This window comes from Osmia lignaria, chromosome 15, assembly GCF_051020975.1.
Source record: "Osmia lignaria lignaria isolate PbOS001 chromosome 15, iyOsmLign1, whole genome shotgun sequence".
NCBI classification, from domain to species: domain Eukaryota; kingdom Metazoa; phylum Arthropoda; class Insecta; order Hymenoptera; family Megachilidae; genus Osmia; species Osmia lignaria.
Window position 1 is genome coordinate 3,169,055 of NC_135046.1, and position 17,821 is coordinate 3,186,875.

Below are 17,821 nucleotides of genomic sequence, written 5' to 3' on the forward strand. Positions count from 1 at the left end.
GGGGGGACTACTTCCAGGCAAGGAAAGCTGACCTATCTTCGGTAATAAAGTAAAAATTACTTTTCTACGGCCTTTATACCATCCTCGAGCCGACATTGTTAATCTTGCAAGACGACGAACGAGCAAACGTAAAGAACAATGATGTCGTTGCGTTGAGGACGGGACTTAAGAGGGCTGCGAAGAAACAGGAGGGCAGAAAAACAATGTAGACGGATGGGAATATCGGTGACAGTAAAAAGTAGACTTCGAACGAGCGGTCGAATAGGTTGTTGACGAGAGTTTGCCTAATGCCGGCTTTCCATGAAACTCGTCGCAGGAATGTCGTTCCGGAACAAACGAACGAAAGCTTAACGACGTTTGTACAAAAACACAACGGGTACCCCTTATTGTCTGCTCTCGCGACTACCGCGTACAATGTTTTGCAGTTTCGCCTCGAGACGCATTCTGGCCCCGATTTCCTTAAGACATTTGTTTCCTTCCATTTACTCGGCACAATGCATTCCGCGGTTATTCTCCTTGTAAATTTCGTTGTTTCAGTTTAATTCCACGGTGGCCGACGCGGTGTCGAGTTAACGAGAAATTTTAACGATCGTCGCGAACATTTTAAGAACAATACAGTTTACCTCCGACCGTTTGCTCATCATTGAACGTTTTTTTCGAGCGAGAAATATTCATTTTGCTAGTTTTCATTTTCTATTGGAAAATAGGAGAATTGAGAGTATTTATTTTCCGTGTATTGTTACTTAACAAAAGAGACAGACACGTTTCAATTATTGAAATCGCTCAATTTTCTGTTGACTCGACGACAACTCGGTACTGATTGGCAATTGAAATGATTATTCCTGGGGACGCGAACGATCGTGGTTGAAATCGAAACGTTTGAATATACATGTGGCTGCCGGTGAATTTATAAAACGTAGAGGATGAGAAACGATGCGAACGCGTTTTATATTTTCGCAAATACTTTCTTCGTTGGATGAAAAGCATCCACGGAATTTCCGTCTCGATGTTCAACCCCTAGATCGTATAAGATCCTCCGGCCATATTTGACATGCTCGAAACAAGACGCTCCGGGTAATCTTATTATCATAACCGTGCAACGTGTTTCCATGCGTCACATATTTTTCTACTTACGCGGAGAAACGTATTCGTTTCTCTGCAGTGTACAGAAGCATTCTAGGAAATGATCAGAGTTATAAGTCTTTCGACGAATAAAATTGCAGTAAAAAAAAGAAAGGCATGGAAGAAAATTTGATCGTTCGTTAAAAATTTTACTCGTCGGAGGGATCATAAATTTATTCATTTTTTTTACCATTCCTCTTTCGATTTTAAAGTTCGATGACGTACGATTCTCTTTTCGTTTATGTCGCAACGAAAGCGCGCAAAAAGACAATTATTTTCAATATAAAACAGGTCCGTGTTTCCGTTGCGAACTGCTGTGCAGAGGCTGAATTTTCTTCGAGGACCATTGTCCCCTGTTACACGTGTGAACCACTCCTATTTTTTCTTTTTTCACCCTTTGACGACGCTGAAGCACGTTCTTCGTAGTTTTATTCGACGTGTACGGAATCGTGGAAATTTTATACGGAAATAATTATCCAACGGGGCTGGCCGAGTCGGATCGCAAATTTCATTTTACAATGTTCCGCTTTCGGAAGCCCGTTAAAACGAGCGCTAAACTTTGTTACAGAATTTCCAACCCTCGTTTGACTTTTCGTTTCTACCCTACACGCTCGAACACGATTCTTTTCGTTCTTTTAATCTCGAAAGCACTTGCATACCTACTGGATTATGTATCCGAGCGAATTAAGTCCCTCTTTCACACACATTTTCATCTTTCTGCCGGATCGTTCAGCTTTACACATGCGACAACTGATTTCCGGATAAAAGTATTATCTTCAAGTACTCGTGTACCCTGAATATTTTCCTTATTTTAATACAAGGCTTGAATCGATTCATTTTTTCGACTCGTCGTTGCGTCGAGAGTAGCGAAGGTATAATTGCAAGGTTGCATCGTGGCTGAAAAAAGGCTCTCGGTTCGTCTCCGTGTAAAATTCGAGCGCCGAAAAAAGGAGGGAGGAATTCGAGCACCGCGAGCTATCTCTGTCTTTTCTGGCAGGTGGCTGAGGTAGGGTTGGAAGGATGGGTTAGGCTAGGACGGACTTCGTTTCCTCCTCTTCTCCCGTAGGTTTCATGGTTTGTAAATATTACCTGCCGCGATACGTCTGCCGAGTTTATGCTCGGCTTGGTTGCCGCGTAACCGAGAGCCGTGCGATACGGGGCTGCTAGCAAGCCTGTGGAAACGGCTGGGGGCAGAGAAAGATTGGGGCGGGGGGTGGAAGCAGAGGGAGAACTCACCGAGTTTTTACCCCATTCTGGAGTCTGAGTGCCTCGCTCCGCTGACTCTCGAAACGGGTTGCAGAGCCGGGTCCTACTACACACCACCGCATTTTCCTTTACCCCCAACCCACCGCCACCCCTTTCGACTATCCGCACGATCCAGGCGTCTCTTTTTTTCCTACCACGATTTCTCGTTCTCCGCCCTCTTTCAGGCCTTGCTTTCTCGCCAACCTTTCAGCCAGAGACCATCAACTTACGCAGAACGCTGGTTCATGGCCGGATTGGGACAGCTTCGAGATTTTCGATAAGATACCGCGACCCTTTTAAGGCTCTCAAACCCTCTCGTACACTTTTTCGTGGGCCGCGTCGATTAACGAGATCCGGTACCCCCCATGCGGGCGTGGCGGAAAAAATCGTCGCTCCTCTATCAAGAACACTAGAGTTCACCGTCATAGGGGTAGTTTTGCGGATCGATGATACTTGCTCGTTATTTCCAGGATGAGTGTATTGTGTCTTGAGTTCAGGTACTGGAAATTTTGGGCAGTAGAAATTTTGTATAATTTCTGTCAGTTTCAAGGGTCCACTGATATTTCATAACTTTCAAGACTTAGTATTTCAATAAAATCTGAAGCGATTCGATGCTCGAGTATGCTTGAAGCACTTGAAAATTTTCGAGATGGGACTTTCGGCTATGAAATTTTTCGATTCCTTTTCCGTCGATTAATTTCAATAGAGGAAACGAGAATCCCAAGATCGCGGGGGTAGTTTTCTGGGCGGATCGATGTTGCTTGGTCGCTACATACGAAATGGAACCAGGAAACGAGCGCGTTGTGTTTCGTTTTTTAAAAATGTTTCACGAGAAACAGCGGGATAGAAAGCTCTTTCGCGGGATCTCTTTTTGTCTGGCGGCTGTTGTGCGTGTACACGAAGAGCAGCGGTCGCGTTTGTGTTGGGTAATTATCGTGGGCCCGGCGAACCGTTCTTTCTCCGCGGATACATTATTCTTACTTTCCATCTGTTCGCCTTCAATTTTCATTAGAATTTCCTTTTTTTTGTTTTTTTTTCTTACCGCGGACCTTTAGTGCGACCTCAGCTCCACCTTCTATCGAGACTTTTTTAATTAAGGGCTCGACTTCGCTTCATTTCGAGCCGGTCCGCTCTTTTTTATCTGGCTTTCATCCTGTACCGCATAAAGTTGATTCCGTGACGACGGTATCAACATCTTGTAGTAGTTATAGTCGTGCACAAAGCCGGCTGGATTTAATCCCGAGGTATCGCGTCGCGCCCTCCATTTTACTTTACACCCTTGCCTCGCCACTTAACGACCTTTTTTTTTTTCTCGCCTTCGCCACCGTGTCCTCTAGCGCGGAGACAATTAAGTCTAGCAGGCTGCCTTCAGGAACGGATTCGAGGAACGTGAGAGCCTTCAGTCGATATACGAAATAAGAGAACATTTTTTTGGAAAACAGGGAAACTATTATATTTCGTCTTTCTACGTTATGTCAGTCAACGTGTTAACAATTTGTTTCGTTTCAAGAGAAATTGAAGACGCTTTCTCTGAGAAACTTTCCTATACGAGGTCAACATTCTTAGAAGTATGAGTTTCGTATCCCGGTATATCTCTGGCAAGAGAACCAGGTCCGTATCGATTCGTCGAAATAATTTAGTCCTCGTCGCTAAAACCGCGCTAAGTGAGCTAGCTGCGCGAACGAATGAGACTTGTGGCACGTTCTGCGTTCCTATTAACCCTTTCAGGTCCATTTATTCGATAGATTAAATCCGACCTGCCGAGTCGTCGAATATTTCGCCGAGTGTTTCACAGAAGGAAAGGTTAAGATTAGATGGTTTCTTACAAAGTCAAAGCTTGAAAAGCTCGGTAAATTGTAGAAAGTATTGAAAGCTAAATAAAACGATTTTATTTTCGAATTTCTGCATCGCCGTTGAAACTTTCATATTTCACAGAATTCGAACGCGAAGAGTTAAAAGCGATTCGTTATTTACGATTCATTCTGAAAATAGTTTCTATCGTGCAACCGGATGATTGACAGACAAATTTCTCCTCGAGTGTACAATATTCGATCGCGCACGGAATAATGAAAATACGCGTAAGTTGTGCAAATTTTTCACGTTTTCCTGGTAGACCGAAGGTTTTCCGAGTCGTTAAATCCGTGCCTGGTGGCCCTACTGCTTTAGCCTCGCTTTCGAGCGGTCCGTTGTTTGTGTGTTTTAGTGGTGAACCAGCGTTACGATCCGGAAGTGCAATGTCCCGGCGGTTTCCTCGGCAACAACGTACTTATGCGATGCAACGTACCCAGTTTCGTTCGTGACCACGTCACGATCACGTCTTGGCTTCAGGAACCGTCCTTCAATATCTACCCGTCTACGATGGGAGGTAAGTACCGTTGCGTAACTCTATACACGTCGTTTAACCTTTTGTAGTACAAATTCGTATTAGAAATTCCCAATAATCCGATCCAAATTAACGTTTAACCTCTTAAGGGGGGAAATCCAATTAGAACTTTCAAAAAATGCAAATTTTTTTTTGCATAAATTGTTAGTTCAACATGTCAAGAATATAATCCCAAAATATAGCTCGAAGCTATAGCCTCCGAGCGTGACACGCGTCTTGAGCATCGCTGAGGCCAAGCAAAACTTTGAACGCGTTTTTCTCGAAACATGATTTTTTAAATTGGCGGGAAATGTAACTCAAAAACTATTCAACCGATCTAAGTTAAGAGGTTCATTCCTTTGCTTAGAGCATTATAGATTCATTGATGAACTATCTAATTAAAAAAACTTGAGAATACCTCAAATTATTCCATTATTAATCTTAACAAAAATTGCAAAAGTCATATGTAGATTCCTACGAAATGTCAAAAAGTTAAGTTAGAATCCGTGATACGAGCTTGACTCGTCATTAGTAGGCAAGGGATTAATAACGAGCTCTCGGTCGTTTGGTAAATAAAAACAAACGGAGAAAATCCGAGGCAATTTTCTCGCCTCAGAAGGCGTATTTCTTTTTGCGATACGAAGCGTTATTCTCGTCGTTGCGAATTCATTCAGCTACGCCGGCTAAAGATCTCGCGAGAATGAACTGGAGAATTGCGCTCCATCCGTGAGAATTTTCCACGGTAAATATCGGGACCGGGTTTTCAGAAGATCGTGCCTCGTGGAAATAATTGAATGGATCTGAACGAGGTCAAGTTACGTCTTGTGCACGAAGTATGGTGTCTCTTTCTCGGTTTCCACGACGTGCCCCTATTTCGCCGGATAGAGTTCTGCCATTTACGAACGGTGATCGTCGAAGGGGGGAGTCGTTCGGAGAAGCCTCGTGATCGAAGCGTTTTAGATTTCGATTGCACTCGACACGCGAGCTCCTGGGGATTGTTTTTCGGTAAATCCCGAGCGACGGGTTAGGTTTAAGTTACGTTAGGTATATCGAAAATTCACTTACTCTAAACAGAAATAAAAATAAATTCAACTTAACTGAATTCTGAATCGATCGTTCCAACGTATCTTTAGTTTTCTAGATTTAGATTGTTTATTCGTTCCACTTAAAAATCATCTCCACTCTTCGAAACTCTTATTAAAATCTGAACCTAACGAACCCTATCACGGTTATCAGATAACTTTCTGAAAACGCTTACCCTTCCAAGATCTTCAAAGTTTACAACATAGTTCCTTTACGAAACTGAACCTAACTAGCGGGTGTTTGGGTCAGAAAAAGGGTTATCCTTTAAAGTTTCAACTTTCAAACGCATCGTAGACTGTCGATCGTCGATGCATTGTGCGGAAAGTTTTCGCTCGTGAGCGCCGTAAACCCGTTAACGAGGAAAACTTCATTAATTATGGAGGAGTTCGATTAAGGTGTGCCCGGCGAAGCCAGTTCTGAATGTGCCCTCTAATAATCCAGACGGATTTGTTAATACGTTCATCAATTGCCGCAAGACGATCGATAGCCGGCCAGACATTCATCGTTGAAGGTTCAAAGTTGAATGAACTCGAACCAACGAAAACAAAAAAAAAAAGGAAAAAATGGCTGAAATGAATAGTCGTAAACGAAATCGACCACGCGATCGAACGTTTACACGTTCCGTTCCGTTCCGTGCGATTGAAATGCGATCTCTGTTCGCAGATGGCAAGTATCATATGCTTTCGAGCGGCGAGCTGATGATACTGAACATCACGAGGGAGGACGCGCAACAAACTTATCGGTGCAGGACGCATCATCGTCTGACGCAGGAAACGGTCGTCAGCAGCAACGTTGGCAGGCTTCAATTGACTGGTAAGTGCATTAAAATCCGCTTTACGTTGCCATGGATAAGATAACGTGTTTCCAGCACGATTCGCGTTACTCTGGCGTGATCGAAAATTCATAACGCGACTAGGCTGCGTTTATTCCACTCGACGAGATAATTAACACACTTTGCTGCTACTACGTTACGTAATCCTCTCGCAGATTTCACCTTGTTTCGCTGTTGTTGGGATTATTGGACTCGGGGATTTTAAGCTACTTAGATTTTCTAATTGATGTAACATAAAGTCTCTTCCATCGATCGATTATTAAAATTCATGCATTCCTCGTTAAGTCATTGAATCTTAGTCTACCAGTTCCGCGAGATTAAACGCTTCAAAGAAGTAGCGTTCTCACTACATAGATCTACTTTCCCTAAAAGCTTCTGTCCGTTCAAACTCGAGCACGCTTCCATTAACTCGGTTAATGAAGTTTTAATATTAGACACAGGAGATTTCAGCATAAGACGACAGAGAGTCTTAACGAGAGTAAAAAAAAATAAACACCATCGTTAGAGCAAAAATGTTACCTACTGCATAATTATCCCCTCCTTTGAAATTTGACGCGATATTAGGAAATTTTTCCCAGAGATAGGTGGATGTTTACGAGATTATCTCGGTTTCCTCGACGTCGCTTCGGATCGGTTCGCGTCGAGTACGAAAATTGCGAACGAGTTAACGAGCCATCGGATGATCGGCGTTCGATCAAAGTAAAAATATTCTCTCAGCCAGGTGTAATTACCAGGCACCGGTGACGAGACCCGCGATCAAGAGGTCGTCTGAAAAGCTTTTTCTCGGCTCGTTTTAAACCAACTGGCATCGCGCTTGTTACCTTGCCGAGGCTTCGCCGCGTAACGTCTGCTCTGGGGTTAGCTGCGCGTGGTACGAAGCGAAACAGGAAGAAAGGGGGAAAAAAAAAATACACACGGGTGAAAAGACGAAGAAGACGTGGAAGAAGAAGCGGAAAAAGGGGAGAAATCTCCACTCGAGCCGGGCTAACTAATGATGCTTCTCTTCACATGCCACACCCCTTACCCTTCAGATTCACTGGTTCAAGCTTCAGACGTGCCCCTGTACGATGCGATGCGTGCAAACGGAAGAGAGAAAAAAAAAATCCCGGAAGTCGAAGACATTCTGCACGTTCTTCGCTACATTCCCTGTAATTTTTCGATCGTGGAAAGCGTTATAATTCATCGCTTCGTTTTCCGTTCATCCCTCATTCGCCTTTCGATTCTCTACTTCTTTTTTCTTGTTTTCGGTGCATTAGCCTGTCATCCCAGTCGATAAGTCCGCGCAGGCTGTCGAAGTATAATTAATATACCGTTGGCTTAGACCACAGATGCGCTTGCAGCCATCTCGTAATCACGAGGAAGGTAAACGAAGGTGCGTTGAAAATTGGGCGAGGCGATACGTTAGTTCGCTCTACGTTGAATTTAACATCACCGGTATCAGAAGTGGCTCGGTTAGTGGTTACATTTTTAATCGCAACAACGCTACACACTCGAAATTATTATTCAAGCTTAATCAACGTTATTACACGTTGGCTGGTAATTATTGCGTGAGGGAGAATACAGGGAACGCGCGAAGGTACGATAAAATACTGGGATTTAACCTGCTCACTGGTCACAGTAGAAATAACCGTGTATAGTGCGGCGCATTATGAATGATCATCCCTAAAGGTACCATTGTTTTATCTTTGAAGTTCTGCTTTCGATATTACGATATGATGTTCAGTCAATTCGAAATTTTACTCGAATCGCAGTAGAATTATCAGCGTTTAGTCCGACAAATTATAATTACAGCTTTTAAACGCACCGTAATTATGCTTTTGATGCTGGACCTGTAGTTTAATATCGCGACAATATTGATATAATATTAATTCATTTCAAAATTTTGTTAATTATTCGGCAATATCAATGTATCGAGTTCATAGTAGAAATATCCGTGTTTGGTCCGACGTCCGACATATTATAATTACAGTTTCTATTAAAGCGATTGAATTTTTTTTATCGTAACTTACTAAAAGCCTTTTCAAGTTCATTAAACAGATTGTTTACTTCCAATCCACCCCTTAACAAACGTTCATTTAATCGTGTCGTCGTAAAACTAAATTGGTCACTTTCGAACTATCCTTAGACTGTCTAAACATCGTGGTCGAAGGTAAATTCTAAACGAGAGTATTATAGAGTACACAGGGAACAGGACGCTCTAAATCATCTGGTACAAATATTTAACCGTGCAGGAAAATTCAAACGTGTATCGAACACAGGGAAGCAGTGTTTGCAATTCGTGCATCAGCTCGATTGTGAATTCTAGTTTAATGGGATAGAGGCTTGTAAGCGGTTGTTTATCGGCAAGTAGCCGAAAACGGGCTGATATTTATTTGTCATAGTCGAAGTGGAAGTATACACCCATGAAGATTCACGCTATAGGAATTTGTTTAAAATATCGTACATAAGCGTCCATATTTTAGAAATATCGTACACCGTTTGCTATCTAAACAGAGATTACCTCTCACGGGATTGCAAATTATTATTAGCTCCAACGCGCTACGTGATTTCAGAAACGTTGCATCTAGTGTAAGCATCGCGTAATTGTTGGCTTTACGTACACTTGACGCAGATTTGTTTATAATAGCTGGCTGTTTGTTTAATGACCACTAATAACATGCAATATTTTTCTAACGGTATGAATAACGAAACGAAATTCTCCCCAGAAGAAATTTTAAAAAAGTCAATTTAAAATGTCACCCTGAGAAAGTTGTGTACCTCTTGGTGTAACCTTAATATAGCCAAACCGCTTTCAAGCGAGCTATAAATTTATGCTAAGCGCACTTACATACTTATAAACTTAATAATGGAGTTTCCGACGGTGTGTTCGATCGTTTGCATATTCCGAAACCCCTTCCATTTACTTGCTTACCTCTCGTAACTCTCGCGGTCAGAATACACGAAATTACCATCGAAAATCCGACACGCAGCGAGTCTCATGAGTGACGTACAAACTTTTTCAAATTACCTATCCGTATTGAAACGAGATTTTTGAATTGGATCAAAGTTCGAGTTTATCGCGTGAGAATCAGTATGCAGTGAAAGCATTTGTACATCGGAGGGACGGTTTTTCACGCAGTCACGTATCGCGAACTCGTAAAATCATTCCATTGAAGCGAGTATCGCATTGTTCGTTTCCCGTTTATGGTGTTTGAGCTTTCGAACCATGTGAAAATTTTGCGATCGCACGCGGTTCGTGTGATCAACACCGTGCGAGGATTCAATGCGTGGAATGCAAACTGATTTTATTTTTCCTTTGATCGGTGTCCGTTCAATTATGTATGGATTAAACGGCTGCTTTTAATAGATTTATTGTTTTTAAATAAAAATGTGTTAATAGGTTTTTCTGGAGAAAAAAAATAAAAAATAAAAATCCCTACTAAGTAGACATATTTTTTTACGAAGACGACAACGAGGAAATTGATATTCTTGAATAGGTTGCAAGTGAAATGCTTTGCATATTCTCTCTGACGAGTGATCGTTGGTGAATCTGTGCTCGACACAAACTGCTCGTCGCTTTGCATCCTTTCGATTCTCCGCATCGGTCCGTGTGTTTCGCATTCATTGACGATTAAAAGCCGCACTCGGCGCATCGCGAATATCTTCTTTCCAACTGGAGGATAGTATGACGCTCTCGGCAATGCAACGAGCAGTATTGAATTTCCTCGTCGAACGAAACAACACACGCGTTGTGTTATTCGGTCCCGCGAACATGTTCGAATCGTCGCGTCGGCAGAATCGACGGATATCCAGGATTTTCGAAGGGGAAAAGAGCGACGAAGAAGACGATAACTAGCTGTTAATAACGCCTACGCGTCGATCCGGGAAATACGTTCAGCTTTAAACGAATCGATTCTCGTTTCCACAGCAAACACGAGGGGCTACCTTTGTTGTAATATTCATTACCGTTTTATTACAATACTCTGTGGTGCTTGTAACACGTATCTGCCTCGTATCGCTTTATTTCGAGCATCGCTAATTACGAGTGTATCTGTTAATGAAATCTTAATGAAACGAATGGGCTAATTGCCGTCCCACAGCTACGGGATAAATTTCAAAGGTCCTCTATTGAATATCGAGACTTTTTCTCGTTGACTCCGTTTATGAAACCTTTCCACGAGAAACATCCAACGAAATAACTGTTTGTTGTTTATTAACCGCATCATTTTCAGTATCGTTAATTCCTCCCTCGAATAGATTTCAAATTTTAATCAAACAGAGGTGTAGGCGTTTAAGTGGAGGGAGAGAGGAAGGTTTCGTCTTCCCGGACGCTTTTAGTTCGGGCTAGGGACCGCTAGGTGGCGGCCAGATAATCGGTGACAGTGTTCTCGCAAGTGGTCGCCCGGCATGCGGTTCGAATATATACAGGGTGATCCTCTCGCAGCCGGACACAAAGGAACACTGGCGACAATGAACCCCTTGACCGCACCATAAAAAGGTCTGCATTGTCACGTGCCAGGGGGACCTACCCGGGCCGAGACGACTCTGTATGTCTTCATAGTGCGGTCTTCATTGTCGCCAGTTCCTTTGTGTCCGGCTGTGAGAGGATCACCCTGTAAAAATTCCGAATTGCGGTATGATAGGTGTCTGGGACCAAGGGCCCCAGCGGTGTCAGGTGCCAACCCCTACTCCCCGTGGTGTGGTCTGGGCACACCGGCTATTCCGGTGGCATACGGGGCTCTGGCTATGGGCGTGAAGCGACCCTGGTGTAGTTGCTTGCTACCCACTCCAGGTTAGTTTGTTAAAGTAGAAGCGTCCTAGACTAAAATTCCTTACAATTCCCGACAATTAGTCAAGTGTTGGGCCTTCCGTATCCGCTGATCTACCCAGCGCCACTTGGTTGGGAGGTGGCTGCTGGGAGGTGGATATTTATATTACGTCCACCTTCCATATATTGCTCTATTGCGCAATATCGCGCCCTTAACCACCGTCGGTATCATTGCAAACTTGGAAACGGCAGGGCAGGTTATAAACATGGGTCTGTTCTCAGCCCCACTGGACGAGTCTGACAGACGATCCCAAGACGAAACGTCATTTTTTCCCCTCTCCTACAGAGGAAATACTTGTATGTTATCTGCCACCTTTATGATACGCCACAACTTACAACCAATCACTATCTTGTGACCATAATTCACCATTAAATGTCCGAGCTGATGCGTGCGCCGTTGAATCCTCCATTACTTTCCTCCTGCCCTTCCGCCTGCTCCTTCTTCTTCTTCTTCCTGTTTCTTCGCCACGGCGAAACCGTTGTTACAGCGTTCCTTTTTCAGCCGGCGGCTATTTATGACACGCCGTGGAAAACATTTCCCGTATATCATGGAACAAAGTTACATGAACTCGTCATGAGGGAGCAAGAGGGTGCGTCGGTGGCGCAAAGTAACACCCCCTTGTTCGTGTACGTGTAACGCTGTTGCGGGTGTATCTGTTTTGCCAGGAAAAGAAGAATCCCCGGAGAATCTTGAAGGATGTATTTCCTCTCTCCTTTCCTTACTCGCCGTCTTGCTTTCTTTTGTTAAATCTCCCGCGATATTGTCACTATCAATTTCCCCAACAGTATAATCCAAATACCGTTTCCACGTTATTTCCCGCGTATCGTATTGCTCGATTTAGAATTCCGGTAATTTTATCTGGTAATTGAACCCGCCTGCCATTAACTTCTTCCTTTTCTTATTAAACACCCGGTGAACTTTGAACGACGACTCGTTCGTCGGTGTATCTCGGCAGGAATATATTTCGCATACGTCAGGAGGAAAAATTTACGCGAACTCATCTGACAGGGATGGGGTGTCTCGTCGAAGGAAGCTGCTCTTCCGGCAGCCAAGATATTAAAGGGAAATTCCTCTTCTTCTTCCGCTATTGTCCAAAATCTCGGGAAAAGTTTTTTCTTCTCCTGGCAGACAAGCAAGTAAGTTCGCCAAGAGGGGGGAGAGATATTTCTTGATTGTTTCACGCGTCGGAGAGTTCAGCGGATTCCTTTGTTCGGGACACTTCGACGGGGTTGCCGTAGCAGGATTTATGCTTGATCGTTTTTCGCTTTTTCTGCTTGCAGAGATACGGAGCACCATGCCGCCGATGATAAACGAGAAGGTGGTTTATATGTCGGCCCGTCTGAAAGACACCATTGTGATACCCTGCGTCGCGTACGGAAATCCTACACCAACCAACAGGTAAGGATATCAGAAATATTTTTAGATTCTAAAAAATCGCAGCCACGACGCTTTTTTAGAGTATAAACTACATATGCATCCATGGCTGTTAGACAGTCGTTGAAGTACGAGTGATGCTTCTAGCGAATCGGTAACTTTGAACGTAGTGGCCATGGGTAAAAGATTATCACAGTGCATTCGCTCGGGGCTCAATCGAATTTGCAAATTCTCTGCTTTAAAATGAACTGAAGACCATGATACTACGACTATCCTATGCCGAGATACAGCGAGTTAAAGATAAAATGGTAATTGTTCGGTTTTGAAGCATGTCGCTAAAAAGACCTGGTACATCAAAATGTTCATCAAAATGAAAAAGCAAGAGACGCATCTTAAAGAGAAAAATTTGCTCTTTCTACTGCTTTACCGAATGATCAATGATGATTTGATCGCTTTCTAGGAGCGGTTAAAGTCAAAAGGACGACTTTTACTTCAAAATTAAATAACTCAGTCAAAAAAAAATCGTACAACAACCAACAAATACTGATTTTACATAGGAAGGTAGTCGCTTTCGACTGATACAAATGCAACCTGCTAAAAAAATTTTGTTAGTGCCATGCAACGTTACAAATTTGAACAAAATTTTTAAAAACTTTCGAAGTGCTACTTATATCACTATAATTTTTATAAAATTCAACATAGCTAAAATCTTAAAAGAGGATCTGAAAATAGAGATTTCACAGCTTCAAATGATCTTTCCGCGATATCGATTCTCGTCCTATTTTTCGAGTTCGTAGAGGTGATCCCTTAATTGTTTTGCAGAGTGTATATATATAATCATGTTTGCAAAAAGTAATTGAACCAATTTTGCAATTTTATACTTCTTTTAATATAAAAAAATTATTGGTCTTGAAATCGTAATTGTTATTGGTTTTAATAATATTTTTCACGCAAGAGAAAGCCGTGATCCCCGTAAATCGAGCCAATTAAACTTTTCCGATGCATATTGCCCTCGACGTTGTATCGGGAAACTGTTTGCCAAACAAGTGAACCGTACTCGAGGGCCAAAAGTCGGCAATTAAGAAGTTCTCGGAGGACTCGGTTCTTCAAAAACACTTCTCTTCCACCGTGTAGCTATACGAGTCGGAGAACAGTGAATAAAAATGGTCCGAACCTTATTTCTTCCTTTGCTTTCGTTTCCAGACGTTTGATATATTTAACATTTGACTTCAATCAAATATTCGAAGGGCTTCTCTTTCAACGTTAGGAAAATAACGCATTCGGAATATTATTTTGTCATTTCTCTTTGAAACTTTGAAATATCTTTTCTCGAGCAAAGTGACATACTTTCTCGGCTGATTCCGAAGAGAAGAAGTTTCGAGTTTCTTTTAAAAGGGAAAGAAAAGCAGACAGCAAAAGCACAGGAAACACTTCGCGTAATCAAGAACGAATGAAACGATCGTTGGCGAAAGAGTTGAGTAAAAATATTCTTAATTAAGGGTTGCATTAAGTATTTATTAAAAAGAAGCTCAATATCGAAATTTTAATGCCGGAAATATGAATCTCACGAATTTGTAATTTGAAAATTACCTAATGAATAATTTTGCATGCTGGCATATTTTACTTTTGTTTAAAGTTAAACAGCAAATCTTTCATTAGTATCTCGACTTATTCTCCTTCATCTTTCGCTGAGGAATTAAACAGTAAGCAGCCATTTACTTTTCCTCGTGGACCCAAGCTGCTACGATACAAACTAATCATTCGACGTCGCGAAAGTAGAAGGTAACGCTCGGCTGGAGTAAATTAAAAGGAGCTCTTTAGATTAATAAGACATACCGTTCGCGTGGCAGAGTTATCCTCGAATCTCCGGTCCGCTTCAGCCGGAACTTCCGTTAAATCATTGACGATAATCCGCGGCAGCAACGTGGCGCCGCGGACGAGGATTATAACGTTATTGAAATGTAAAAATTTCAATTTTGTTCCCGTTCTCTGCCCCCTGCTCGTCCCTGTATTTCAGAATATAGAACACCGTCGTGGAATAACGTTATTTCGAGGCGAATCTCCTCTTGCCACCAATTCTGCCGGGTCTGTCCGTGATTCTGCTTGAAATAAGCCGGATGCGAACGTTGTTCCCTCGCAGCTACCTTGCGTTTCGGGTATGATTTCATTTGAAAATCGAAAAGAGTTAAATGAATGATAATAATGATCCAGGATTTTTGTTCGAATAAATCGACACAGGTCTTCTAATTACTATAATAAATTAATCGCAAAACGAAGAAATGAGTCGTCAGTAGTTTCACCAACGTTGAGAAACGAAAGGATTAACGTTAATGTCAAACCCAACGATGTGGTCTGGCTATTTCGCTTGGCAAAAGGTATTTTCACGAGCGAGATACGAAACATCCAAGGTTTATCGATGCGTAAGGGTGTATTATGCAACGGAAAGAGACAGAGAAATAGGGAACGAAGGGGATGAAAAGACGACCGGGTCTTTGACGACAGGGAATTCCGTTGCATAGGTTACCCCCCTTGAGAACTTTCCTCCAGTTGCTTTGATAAAGATCGTCCGTTCGTTCGTTCGGTCGATATTAATGGAGTTTCTTTGGTGCTCGGTCTCGAAACTTGGACCCCTTTGCCAGCCTCATGAATCGAATAAAGTCGAGGAAGAAACAAAACGACCGGGCGTAATCGAGTCCAAGAATCGAGCGAGTAAAAGCGCGCGTAACTGAAATCTTAATGAACTTTCCTGTTGATAGTCTCGTGTTTTTCGCACGGGGTACTTATAAAAATAAACAGGATGGAATAAAACACAAAGGGTGAAAGAGGAACGCGTATCAGAATTTTAATGCATTCTTTATTCGATCGAGCGGCTCTGATTAAAGGGATAAACGAACGACAGAAGAAGCAGCTTCGAAAGAAGAGAAAGATCTAGGATGGTCGTGCGTTTGTCGTACGAGGACAACGACAGCAGAATTATTAAACGTCAACCGTATTTATCTCGTCCTTTTTTCTATCGCAACGACTGGGACATGGGAAAGGGACTTCCTGTAACAAGGGCTGTTCCGCGTGTATACAAGATTATCCTGTCGCATCGCGTTTGGACGAGAACTGATTTAGTTTCGCCTTGGTGTCGCAGTGTTATCGAAACTGTTGCGTCGAGCCGTGTAACTCGTAAACCCGTTAAAATCGTCGGACGTTAACCGCCGTGGATGCCCCTATTCGTAAACGGATATCACCGTGTCAGAGAGGTATCAAAATTTTAACGAGTTTCGACGCGAGCCGTGAATAATTCCATACGCGCGTCGCTTTATTAACAATTCCCTGTCGCCTATGTTTGACAGGCGTAATTAATTTCGTCGGTCAAAGCGGCGTTCGGGGCTGATTTCCTGGATCGATAACCAGTATACGGTAATCGCGATGTTCCAAGAAACTACCCTTCTGCGATCGATTAGATAAAAATCAGAGGACACAGGACACGCGATAAACGCGCACGCAGTTTCTCGCGAGCAGGGTGGAAAAGCGGGATGGCTCGTAGGCAAGCGAAGGTGTGTGTATGTATAGAGGAGAGGAGTGTATGGGTAGCGCAAACAAACCGACCGCTGATTACAGAGACTGCTTCTGACAGCCCATCAAATATTCCGCATTTACGTGTACGCCGACGTCACTGAGTATTCCGTGCCTGTTCACCGTTTTCCCTCCCTCTCCTCCTTCGTCCTCTTGCTCCCTGCCTCTTTCGCGGCTTCTCTCGTCGAGTTGACGAAGAGCAGCGTCGTCTGACGGACGGAGATGGAGAACCGGGCCAAAGGATAAGCAAGAAGGAAGAAGAGAGAAGGAGAGTCTGAGAGTTTGCCAGTGTGGCACAGCCTTCTATCTCTATCTCTTTCCCTCACCAATTTCCCTCCGTAAATTCGATTATCTATAGGTATACTCCTCGTTGTCGACCCCTCCTCTCTTCCCGCGTCGTCAGTCCCGTACCGTACGACTCTTCAACCTAATCCGGAGTCCTTCCACACCTCCTACCTTATCCTGGCTCTCGCGAGCCGACCAACCTTCGAGAGCTTGTGACGCCGCTTTTCGAAACTACCGTCGACGAGGTCAATCACCCCGACGGGGACAAACCGCACCGTTAAAGCAAGGGAAAGGGGAGATCATTTTTGGCCGAAGTTAGGGGACCGTTTTAGCTCCGAGATTGCCTAGCTGAAAATATTAACGCTTTGAACGCGTTCGAATCACCGGTGATCGACACTAATTCGGCATAATTCGTATTTAAGGTTCGCATTCGAATTTCGTAACTCTGCGGATAGTATTCGGCCTTGATATCCTTCGACCGTGGAACTTAACAGTTTCCCGACAATTTTTCCTCAGACGACGTTCGATTTTGCGAGGTCACGTACGCGTTCGTTGAACGAACACGATTTCACCTTCGTCTCCCCTTATCGCTTCGATTATACGGAGTTACCGGGAACTCTGTGCTCGTTGAAAGCGGACAGGTGAAAAGGAGGTTTCCAGGAATAATATTTGTCGACGAACTGAGCGTACGGACGAACGGGGCTACCTGCGCGCTTAGAAGACCAGAATCAATAGCGGTAGCGCGACGAAAATTTTATTTTCCAACTTTCTTCTCGATAAATATTGACACTGCTCGTTTCCGTTTCCGTGTAACGCGAGTGTTTCTTTCTTTGAGCGTCGTCGGGCGAGGAAAGACTTCGACAAACCACCTCGTATGCAACTGGAAGAATAGACATTCTCTAAATAGAAGGATTCGCGTTGATCTTCGCTTAAACGTCGATTTTGAGATTGAATTGGATCAGATTTTCCTCGGTGGATGGGTTCAAAGGGTCGGGGTTAACCGGGAAAGATCGATTCGATTATCCTGATAGCGCAAAAATTTCCTGCTCGCCGGTAAACGAACGCATGCCATATCCAGTATGGTTCCTTTATTTAAAGATCCCTCGGTATTAACGATTTTCTCGTTTGTTTCCGGTATATGGTGAG

The 17,821-nt window shown here is 43.2% G+C and overlaps 1 protein-coding gene across 1 annotated transcript in view; it reads left to right on the forward strand.

Moving 5' to 3' along the window:
* The window catches only part of LOC117600044 (cell adhesion molecule Dscam2-like), an 83,849-nt gene that overhangs the window by 52,001 nt on the left and 14,027 nt on the right, over positions 1–17,821 (forward strand). The window contains exons 6-8 of the mRNA XM_076692641.1: positions 4,571–4,732; positions 6,476–6,625; positions 12,733–12,850. Coding sequence (XP_076548756.1) covers positions 4,571–4,732; positions 6,476–6,625; positions 12,733–12,850 — 430 coding nt within the window. The remainder of the gene's footprint in view (positions 1–4,570; positions 4,733–6,475; positions 6,626–12,732; positions 12,851–17,821) is intronic.